At 48.2% G+C, this 11,005-nt stretch overlaps 1 protein-coding gene across 1 annotated transcript; it reads left to right on the forward strand.

Annotated features, from left to right (window-relative positions):
* The first annotated feature begins 1,419 nt into the window (after positions 1-1,419).
* On the forward strand, positions 1,420-7,347 carry LOC121108210. The gene is made up of 2 exons (XM_040655252.2): positions 1,420-1,678; positions 1,987-7,347. The coding sequence occupies exon 2, from the start codon at positions 2,361-2,363 to the stop codon at positions 4,377-4,379; it is 2,019 nt and encodes a 672-aa protein (XP_040511186.1). The 5' UTR covers positions 1,420-1,678; positions 1,987-2,360; the 3' UTR covers positions 4,380-7,347.
* Positions 7,348-11,005: the final 3,658 nt, after the last annotated feature.

Below are 11,005 nucleotides of genomic sequence, written 5' to 3' on the forward strand. Positions count from 1 at the left end.
ATTATTGTGTGTTATCTTGCATTCCAATATCTTATTTAGTAAATTAGTTTGTTTCTCCTTAGATCATTGCCACTGCATTGTTTTTAGGCCCATCTCTCTACTGTTTTCCCTTTGTTTTTTTCTTTATCCCTTTCCCGAGGTGTGGATCTGTGGGTTCCCTGCCCTGCTAGTCATGGAACCAGGCTGAACCAGCCCGTAAACTGTTGACATTCTTGATGGAGAATGCGGGCATAGGATGTTTTTTGGCTTTTAGAATGAATCTTTTTCTGCTCTCGGAGAGCTTTGTTAGGAGCTTATCAGTTGTTTTACTGAAAAACACGGCCTTGAAAGTCCAGACAGACTGCCAATATTCTGGGATATTTGTAAACTTTTTGGGTACTGCTAGCTTGCTTCTGTAAAAAGAAAAGAAAAAATAATGCTTTCTCTTGTAAAACTGCTTTCCAAGGGAATGCATTCCATCATTTTTTTCTTTCTTAATGCTCAAAATGTACTAGGTCTTAATTAAGTTTGCCACTCTGCTCTATGGAGTTATAAGTATATATAATCAATTGAAAACACTGATGGAAATACCTACCTGGTATTTGCATACAATGTGGCATACAACTCCAGAGGGAGTTGTGGAAGGATGGCTGACCCAGAGAGGTCATGTTTATCTCCCCCTGGGTCACTGTGAGCAAAACAGCCGCTACGGATCGCTGACTCGCATGGACCAACGATGGGAGTAGGCGGAAGGAATGCAATACGAGACTGCAATACGAGACCGCTGTGCCAGCAGTCCTGAGACAAGCTGCAATCAACCGCAAGTTATGAGAACCGTGCCTTGTTGTACTTAGCATGCTCTTTGTACCTCTCTATATAAACGACTTGTTCACAGTTATTAAATGGCTTGGCTACTAGTAACCATATTGGTGTGTGGCCTCGTCCATGCCGCGCCTTGGCTGAATATTGCTCTCCAGGGAACCTTGGACAGTCGCTCGGTGAGAAGTGGTGCCCGAACAGAAAAGGAACCTTGGAGTAAGAGGGAGCCAAGGCAGTGGTCGCAGGTGGTTGGCGCCAGACAAGCCACAGTGCTGTAAGTGTCACGGTAACTGGAAGCAGGGTCACTCCCTGCCCTCTGCCTCCATGATGGAGTGGGAAGCTGCGGAGAAGCTGCTCCTAACTATCCTCTCTAAGAGAGGAGGGCAAGTGGAATGATTGGGCATCTGCGTCGGCAGTGCCAGGAAAAGGTATGGTGTGACACTTGCCAGCAGAATTCACATGCCACAACAACTTGTAGAAGAGGGGGTTTGGTGTAGTAGGCGTAGCGAGGAAAACGGGATGTGATGCGTGCAGGCTCCCTATGCCACGTGTGTGCGCCAAGTGTAGCTTTGTGATTGGAGGAAGCACTTGTACTTAAACACATAGCATATAGCAATAAACGCCATTTTGCCTCACTTACTTCTGGGGTCTGCGTGAGCATCTGGCCCCGACCTGGTAAAGGGTCGGTTTCGCCCAGCAGTAAGCCCTACACGTGGACAGAGGATGAACACCGGACAAGCGAACGGAAACAACACGCAACAAGTGGTGACCCCGACGTGATCTGTCTGCTGAGGGTGGCTGCCCGGCGTGCCCGTGACGTGGAGAAGAGCCTGCGAGGTGGCGGCAGGTCGCGTGCGTAACAATGGACCAAGTCATTAAGGTACTTGTGCAGTTTTGTAAGGACTACTGTGGAAAATCTACTCCTTCCCGGAAGGAGATCGTGGCAGTTTTGTCGCTATTAAATGAGCTGGGGGAGCTGGACTCTCCCCGCTACGTTTTGGATTCGAGTAGGTGGGACTTGCTCACCTCGGTGCTATGCCAGCGCGCCATGGCCAGTCAGAAGGCTACGGAACTTAAAACGTGGGGACTGATATTAGGAGCCCTTAAAGCGGCCAGGGAAGAGGATAAACTTGGGGTGGTCGTGAGCGGGGAGGGAGCTTCGGGAAGCGAGTCTTTGGGATCTTGCAGGTCCGGCGCCCAGACGGCAGCGAATAAAACGGCGACGGAGAGAGAGGAAGATTGCGAGAAGGACAAAGAAGAGTCGCAGAGGCTCGGGGGGGGGTGCAACGGCGCCGACGGCCCCTCCTAATTCTATTGCGTTGTCACTGCCCCCGCCCTACCCTAAGCAGCCGTTATATCCTTCTTTGGCAAAGACATCGGAGCAGGGGGCGGGACCGTCCCCAAAAGGAAAAGAGGAGGGGAGACTTAAGCTTACCGATTGGGGCCAGGTTAAAGAGGAAGTAGCACAGAAAGGCTTGGCGGTAACTTATACACTCCCAGTTGTTGTCTCGGAGGAGGGAGGCCCAATCTGGGTCCCGTTGGACCCAAAGGGGGTAGCAAGGATGATTGAGGCAGTAGAAAAGAAAGGGCTGAAATCACCATTGACGATGAATGCCCTTGAGACCCTCACAGCATCGGGCCCAATGCTGCCTTACGATATTGAGAACTTAATGCGCATGGTGTTGAAACCGGTGCAGTATACGCTCTGGAGAGAGGAGTGGCATACCAAAATAAAACAAATGCTGATTACGGTGCAGGGTGATCAAAGAAACCCTATATACGGGTCTGATATACAGAGATTAATGGGCAGTGCACCAGGTCTGCTGACCCCTCAAGCACAAGTTGGACAACTTAGACCAGGAGAGCTGATAGCGACTACGGACGCTGCAATAGACGCGTTCCGAAAGCTTGCAAGGAGTGCTGAGCCCACTACTCCGTGGACAGAGATTGCGCAAGGCCCCACAGAGCCGTTTCAGGAGTTTGCAGACAGGTTAATTAGGGCAGTGGAAGGCTCGGATCTGCCCAGAGCGGTTCACGGTCCTGTCATCCTGGATTGCTTGTATCAGAAGTCCAGTGAAGAGGTGCAGGGGATTTTGAGAGCGGTGCCAGGGAGGCTCCAAACCCCTGGTGAGGCCATCAAGTATGTCTTAGATAAGCAAAAGGCCTATCCGTCCGTGGCAGGGGAGGTAGCCGCGGCGGTAGCAGGAGTAATGATGGCCTGTAGGGAAACAGAATATCGTAGTGCGGACCGACAGTTAGGACCTTGCTTTAAATGTGGCCAGTCGGGCCATATTAGGGCCCAATGCAGAATGGGCACGGGTGGAGGTGTAACATGTCAGCAGTGTGGGCGGAAGGGTCATATAGCACCACAGTGCAGGGCCCGTAGGCCTCCACGACAGGGAAATTATGACGGGAGACCGTCCACGCACGGCAACTTCATTTCTCAATCGGTGCGGGCCCCTGACTTAAGTCTACCCATGGCGGCGCTGTCCTTAAATACCCACGAGCGCCCTCTTATAAGACCCTATGTCAACCGATCATGGACGATGGTAAGTCCAATAAACACAGAGAGTTTTTCAATAAGTAGTAGATATTGTGGATTCACCAGCAACGAGACTCGTTATTATAGAGGGAACTTTTCTAATTGGTGTGGTTCAAAAGGGGGAAAATGGTCAGCGGGATACAGTAATGGGACAGAATGTTCCGATGGCACGGCGGGTTGTGGTGGTAATTGCACGGCGAAATGGAACAATTATGCATATGGGTTTACCTTCGGGAATAAGCCAGAGATATTGTGGAATAATGGGACTGCTAAGGCACTCCCCCCAGGTATTTTCTTGATTTGTGGGGACAGGGCTTGGCAAGGTATCCCGCGTAATGCCTTGGGAGGGCCCTGTTATCTAGGACAATTGACTATGCTCTCTCCTAACTTTACCACCTGGATGACGTATGGGCCGAACATTACGGGTCACCGCCGTAGCAGGCGCTCGGTGAGTCGTCTCTCGCCTGACTGCAGTGACGAGATACAGCTATGGAGTGCGACAGCCCGGATATTTGCTTCTTTCTTTGCTCCTGGTGTAGCCGCAGCACAGGCCTTAAAGGAGATTGAACGCTTGGCATGTTGGTCGGTTAAGCAAGCGAATTTAACATCATTAATATTGAATGCGATGCTGGAGGACATGAACAGCATCCGGCACGCGGTGTTGCAGAATCGAGCAGCCATCGATTTCTTACTCCTGGCGCAGGGACACGGGTGTCAAGACGTGGAAGGGATGTGTTGCTTCAATCTCAGCGATCACAGTGAGTCCATTCACAAGGCGCTTCAAGCCATGAAGGAACATACAGAGAAGATACGGGTGGAAGACGATCCCATAGGGGATTGGTTTACGCGCACGTTTGGTGGTCTTGGAGGGTGGCTCGCAAAAGGCGTTAAGACGCTAATGTTTGCATTGCTTGTCATAGTCTGTCTATTAGCTATCATTCCATGTATAATCAAGTGCTTCCAGGATTGTCTATCGAGAACAATGTATCAGTTTATGGATGAACGCATAAAGTATCATAGAATTAGGGAGCAGTTGTAGGTTCCGAGCGCGATGTGACGGGAGTTATCGGCATAGGGAGGGGGAGATGTAGTAGGCGTAGCGAGGAAAACGGGATGTGACGCGTGCAGGCTCCCTATGCCACGTGTGTGCGCCAAGTGTAGCTTTGTGATTGGAGGAAACACTTGTACTTAAACACATAGCATATAGCAATAAACGCCATTTTGCCTCACTTACTTCTGGGGTCTGCGTGAGCATCTGGCCCCGACCTGGTAAAGGGTCGGTTTCGCCCAGCAGTAAGCCCTACACGTGGACAGAGGACGAACACCGGACGAGCGAACGGAAACAACACGCAACAGTTTGGGAAACGGCTGGTGCACCGCAGGGTACCAGTGCATGATGAAACAAGTACCAGGCCAGCGGCACTGGCTATCTTGACTGGCAGCAGCCAGCCACTCAAAGGAGTCTCGGAGTGGATGTGGCAACAGCAGTAGACGTTCATCTGCAAGACACGACGGTCCAAATAATGCGTTTGGTGGCTGAGGGACCATTGTCTTTGAAGAAACCCATTCATGCTATCTTAATGGGGCGATCCTCCTTGGGCCAATCGGGAGTGTTCTTAGTTCCCGAGGTAATAGACCCTGATTGTCGGGGACCAATTTCTGTGCTACTGTATACCTTAACTCCACCTGTGTTTGTTTCAGCAGGTACACGTATAGCTCAATTTATTCCCATACCAGCTGGGAGCCTGAATAGCTCAGGGGCGGATCAGAAAGGGGGATTTGGCTTCACAGGGACCCATAGCCTGTTTGACTACTCAACTCAGAGATCAACCAATGATGTGGTTAAAATTGCAATGTAATCAGATTAGCATCACTGTTACAGCTTTGCTAGACTCTGGGGCAGATGTCTCCCTGGTCTCTTCTGATATCTGGCCGCACCAGTGGCCTACTACTACTGTTAATAATATCAGTGGGGTGAGTGGATCTTCATCCACTCATAAGTCAACAACATCCATTGTAGTATTGGTGGGCTCTGAGAATGCTGTTACCGTAGTGCTACATGTAGCCAGACTGCCTGGGGGCCTGCAGATGTTGCTTGGCTTGTCTTGGGTATACCCCACTCTTCAACAGGGCAGGCTGTCATAGAGAGGACGCACGCTGTGCTGAAAACTCAGTTTGAGCGCCTTTCAGGACAGAATCTACCTGTCCCTGAAATTGTAGATAGAGCTTTGTTTGCATTGAATCACTTATTCATTAGGGGCCAGAGTACTAGTCCTGCCATCGCTTTGCATCATGCTTCGCTAAGAATGTGCTCGCTTGCTGATAGCCCTAAGGTCATGTATAAGGATGCTACAACTGGTCTTTGGAAGGGTCCAGCTAATATCATCTTTGTGGGCTGGGGATATTTTTGTCTCTCCACAGATACTGGCCCTCTTTGGGTTCCTGCTCGCAGTGTGCGGCCTGCGGGGGAGTCTCACGATACATCGCATAAACCCACGGGAGAACATGTGGGTCAGCTGGTCTAATCTTACTGGACAGACAGAGTTCTGTTTGTCCCTAACTTCTGTCACTGACCCCTTTCGTACCTGTTTAATTGGGGTGCCTTATCTAGTCCTGGAAGAATTCGGGCACTTTTCCACACAGAATTGCAGTTCTGCAGCGTCCATTGCAGGATGTTCCGCTGAACTGATTGCTGAATTAAATGTCTTACTGCCTTGGGATCCCCAGGAACTGCAACTTATGGGGTCGCAGGCAATAGGGAACATGTCACAAAATTGGACCCAGACCTGCTTTGTATTCGGTAATACCCAGCAAGGCCTGAATCCTTATAAAGGGCTGAATTGGACTTCCTGGACCAATGTATCTAGCGGTGGTAATTTTACTTATCGGGATGCTGGTGGTTACTGTGGCACCAATATGTCAAAAAGAGTTTGGGTGCCTGTGGCGCAGCTGCAAAAGGTAACAGCGCGACTATATGGTGCAATGGCTCTGCAAAGGCATTGCCTCCGGACATCTTTTTGACCTGTGGAAACAGTGTGTGGCAAGGCATCCCTAGCTGGGTGATAGGTGGACCTTGTTATTTAGGAAAATTAACTATGTTTGCCCCTATCTTTGCCCAGCTTTGAAACATTAGTCTCTCTAACTGCTCTAACCGTATGAAGCGTGCTCTGCTAACCCCTGAATGTAATGATAGCGTTGAGTTCTTATCGCTTGCCGCAAGGGTTGCACTCTCCTTTTTCGCCCCTGGTGCTGCAGCAGCTGAGGCACTTCGGGAAGTTGAGCGCCTTGCCTGCTGGTCAGAGAAACAAGCTAATATCACCACTGAATTTTTCAAATAGCTTCTGCTTGATCAAAACAGCTTACGACATGCCTTGCTACAAAATCGCGCTGCCATAGACTTTCTGTTATTAGCTCAAGGGCACGGGTGCGAAGATTTAGAGGGAATGTGCTGTTTTAATCTTAGCAACCATTCAGAATCGATTCGTAAGGCCATATCTACTTTGAAGCAACATACGTCTAAGATCCAGCAAGATATAAGTCCCCTTGAGAAGTGGCTGAATAGTTTAGACATCACGGGATGGCTTAGTGGCCTTGTCAAGGAGGGCCTTCGTCGACTGATGTTGCTGGTGGTGGGAATCCTCATAATTTGTTCGGTTATTGCTGTTGTTAAGAAAATGCTCTTGAAGGTTACTTCGGCTGTTTTGCTTGCACAAGAAAAGAACAGGGGAATTGTGGAAGGATGGCTGACCCAGGGAGGTCATATTTATCTCCCCCTGGGTCACTGCGAGCAAAACAACTGCTACGGATTGCTGACTCGCATGGACCAACGATGGGAGTAGGCGGAAGGAATGCGAAACTGCGATACAGACCGCTGTGCCAGCAATCTTGAGACAAGCTGCAATCAACCGCAAGTTATGAGAACCGTGCCTTGTTGTACTTAGCATGCTATTTGTACCTCTCTATATAAACGGCTGTTTGCAGTTATTAAATGGCTTGGCTACTAGTAACCATATTGGTGTGTGGCCTCGTCCATGCCGCGCCTTGGCTGAATATTACTCTCCAGGGAACCTCGGACAGTCGCTCGGTGACAGGGAGTTGCTAATTCTACAGAACTTGTGGTATTTAAACAGTCTCCCAGCCTCTCCTTTGAATCATTTATGTGTTTTTTTGAATGCTCATCTGATCATGTTGTCAGTCTCCCTGAATGTACTACTCATCATTTTACTCATTTCACTCAGTATCTGTATTTTTAATATTTTGAGGAAGCATTCCCCAAAGCCAGAGAATAGTGAGTGGCAGGGAGTGCGGAGGCACTTGGGAGAGACTTTAGAGAAATGGACATCCCCAGTGTCATGGGACTTTACTCCTGAACACCTGCAAGATCCTGAGAGCCTAACTAGATACTTGAGACAGGAATGTTGTGGCTCAAACAGATCTGAGGAGTCACAAATGATTTGGGGCCTGGCTAATGCTTATTGGGCCTTATTCAGTACTATCCCAGAGAGGGAGAGAGTTTCTGAAAATGAGCGAGAGAGTCTCCGCACCGAGAGGGAGAGTTTCCAGGAGAGAGTCTAAGATGAGTGGGAGAATCTCCAGGTCCAGAAAGAGAGTCTTCTTTCTGAGAAACAAAAACTCCAGACTGAGCAGAGAGTTTCCGAGCTGAGTAGAAAAAGTCTTCAATGTGAGAGAGAGATCCTCCAATCTGAGAGAAAAGGCCTCCAAACTGAGTGAGACACCCTCCGAACTAAGAGAGACTCCCTGCAATCCAAACTTGACAGCCTTCAATCTCAATAAGACACCCTCCAATCCGAATAAGAGTAGGAGGTGAGGAAGGCATCGACACCAGTACTACTCGACCTCTGAAAATGACTGAAATTCAAGATCTGTGAAAAGACTTTTTACGCCACCCAAATGAATCTATTGTCACCTGGTTACTCTGATGTTGGGACAATGGGGCCAACAGTGTGTTGCTAGATGATAGAGAAGCTCAACAGCTGGGTAGCATGGCTAGGGACTCAGCTATTCACAGAGGTCTTAGTACATGCCAAGATGAGGCCTTCACCCTCTGGAAGCGGATGCTGTTAGCTGTAAAGGAAAAATACTCCTTCAAAGATGATCTGATGCCTGAGATAAAGAAATAGACAGATATGGAAAAAGGCATCTGTTATTTGAGAGAATACGCTGTGGTGGAAATGTTACATAGCCACGCATTCATTCCTGACAATCCAAACCAAGAGCATGACCCTGAGAAAGTCAGGTGTACACCAAATATGTGGAGTAAATTGACAAGAACTGCACCAGAAAATTGCACCAGTACATTAGCAGCAATGTATGGCAGAGGGGAAAGAAGACCCCATTTAAATGAACTCATTAGTAGACTTCATGACTTTGAGCTACGTTTAACCCCTACATGAGCTTGCGATTCAGCCATTACAAAAGTAACTAAAAAACATAACAGAATGGAGAGTAATCAAGAAGATATGGTATACGAACTGTCTACTGTGCTTTATGTCATGGTTTTGTAATTTTGCTATTGGTATTCTACATCGTAACATCATGGACGAAAGAGAAGAACTCCATATCCCAGAGGACCTCACGGTCAGAGAAGGAAGATACATCATGGAAGATACGTCATCTGGTTGTGCGTGGTCTTTTTTTTTCACTTTCGCTTGCTGCCAGGGAGAGGAGTGGGTGTGCTTTCCAAGCCGTGCACCTTCATCAAGTAAGGCTTTCGGTTTCGGAAATTCTCTCACTCTCTCTCTCTCTCTCTCTCTCTCTCTATCGCTCTTTCGCTCTCTCTCTCATTTCATTTGGTTTATTATCCTTACTCCCAATTAGATTGTATTATATCGTGTCATCTTGCATCCCAACATCATAGTTAGTAAAATAAGTTCTCCTTAGATCGTTGCCGCTGCTTCATTTTTCTCGGGAAGCCGGGGGGGGAGGGGGGCCCGCAAGCCTACTGCCCCCCTGTCACGGGCACAGATCTATCTAGGTAACTCCGTGACAAATTTTTGGTGGAGAATGCGGGCAGGATTCATCTGAAGCTTTAACGTTAGTAAGAAAAAAGGATTTCGTTAGGCCAGACTGTGAGACTACAAAGCATTGCTGGTGTTGGTGTGACCTTCATAGATTAAGAGTATAGCCTGGGCAGTCCGCAAAACTCCAGACACTGTACCGAGTGGTTTCCGTTTGTTTTTCTTTTTTCTCCTTCTCTTCACTCCCCCCCCCCTCACTTTAGCAGTTACCAACTATGAGGTTGCTCTTTATTGTCAGAGCACTATATAAGGGATTAAAAGCTATCATGTTCCTTGCCAGTTACCGGTCTATAATTAACCTCTTCATGTCTTGCTGCGGAGTTGTGTTCATATACAACCAAATAAGGGCCCTGATAGAGGCACCTGCCTGGTGGCTTTACGCAATGTGGTATAATTTGAATTTTGAGACCTTCGAACCAGTTTCCAGGCTTCCCTCTCAGTTTGTTGAACGTTTTTCGAATACTGAATCAGTGCTCATACTTTTGTGCATATTATCAGTATCTTTGAATGTATTCCTCTTCATTCGTACTAAGTGGAAGGAGCCTCCTCCAAGACCAGAGAATGATGACTGGCAAGGAATATGGAAAGGTTTAGGAAGAATCTTAGAAGCGTGGGGACCCGCCGTGCCATGGGATTTCACTCCTGAACATCTGTGGGATCCCGAGAAACTGAGCCAGCATTTGAGTCAGGGGCAGTGCGGCTTAGATAGATCAAAGGAGGCACGACTCATCTGGGGCTTGGCTTGTGCCTACCGTGCCCTGTATAGTACTGTTCTGGAGAGAGACAGTTTCCGAGCGGAGGTGCAAGCCGAAGGGGGAAATCTCCAAGTCAGACCTGATCAGTCACAACAGACACCAGTAACAGTGTCAGTAGCCCCTGTAGAAGGCAAGAAATGGAAGTGGGTGTCCTCGCGTCTAGAGCGAAAAAAGGAAGAAGAAGAAGAAGAAGAAGTGAAGGAGGAGGTGGTAGAGGAAGATCCAGGTGAGGGGACTTCCTCAGAACCAAGAAAAGCAAAAGCAAAAACTAAGAGGCACGAAGAGGAGAGCGATGAAGAGGAGATCTCTATTACTGTTCGTCTACCTCTCAAGATGTCTGAGATCCTAAGCTCAAGAAAGGAATTTGAACGACGCTCGAATGAAACTGTTGTCACCTGGTTGCTTCGTTGTTGGGATAGTGGGGCCAGTAGCTTGTCTCTAAATGGTAACGAAGCCCGCCAACTAGGAGACATTGCCGGAGACAAATCCATCGACAGAGCAATTAGTAGATGTTTGGATGGAGCTGCAACCCTCTGGGACCGAATATTAATAGCTGTGAAGGAAAGGTATCCCTACAAAGAACTTCTGCAGCCTGCAAAGAAAACGTGGAATACAATTGAGAAAGGTATCCAGTATTTGAGGGAAATAGCCCTGGTGGAAATGTTATATGACTCTAATTTTGCTCTGAATGATCCACACCAAAACCATGATCCGGAGAGAGTGAGGACAACACCTGAAATATGGCAAAAACTTACGAGAGCAGCACCAGACAGATACGCCTCCACACTAGTAGCCACATTCCACAGATATGAGGACCAACAGAGAAGACCCCTAGTTTTGGAATTGATTCTTACACTCCAAAACTATGAGCA

This window comes from Gallus gallus, chromosome W (assembly GCF_016699485.2).
Source record: "Gallus gallus isolate bGalGal1 chromosome W, bGalGal1.mat.broiler.GRCg7b, whole genome shotgun sequence".
NCBI classification, from domain to species: Eukaryota; Metazoa; Chordata; class Aves; order Galliformes; family Phasianidae; genus Gallus; species Gallus gallus.

Excerpts from the sequence above, each read along its gene's own strand:
- LOC121108210 (XM_040655252.2), top strand. The coding sequence starts at position 2,361 with ATGATTGAGGCAGTAGAAAAGAAAGGGCTGAAATCACCATTGACGATG.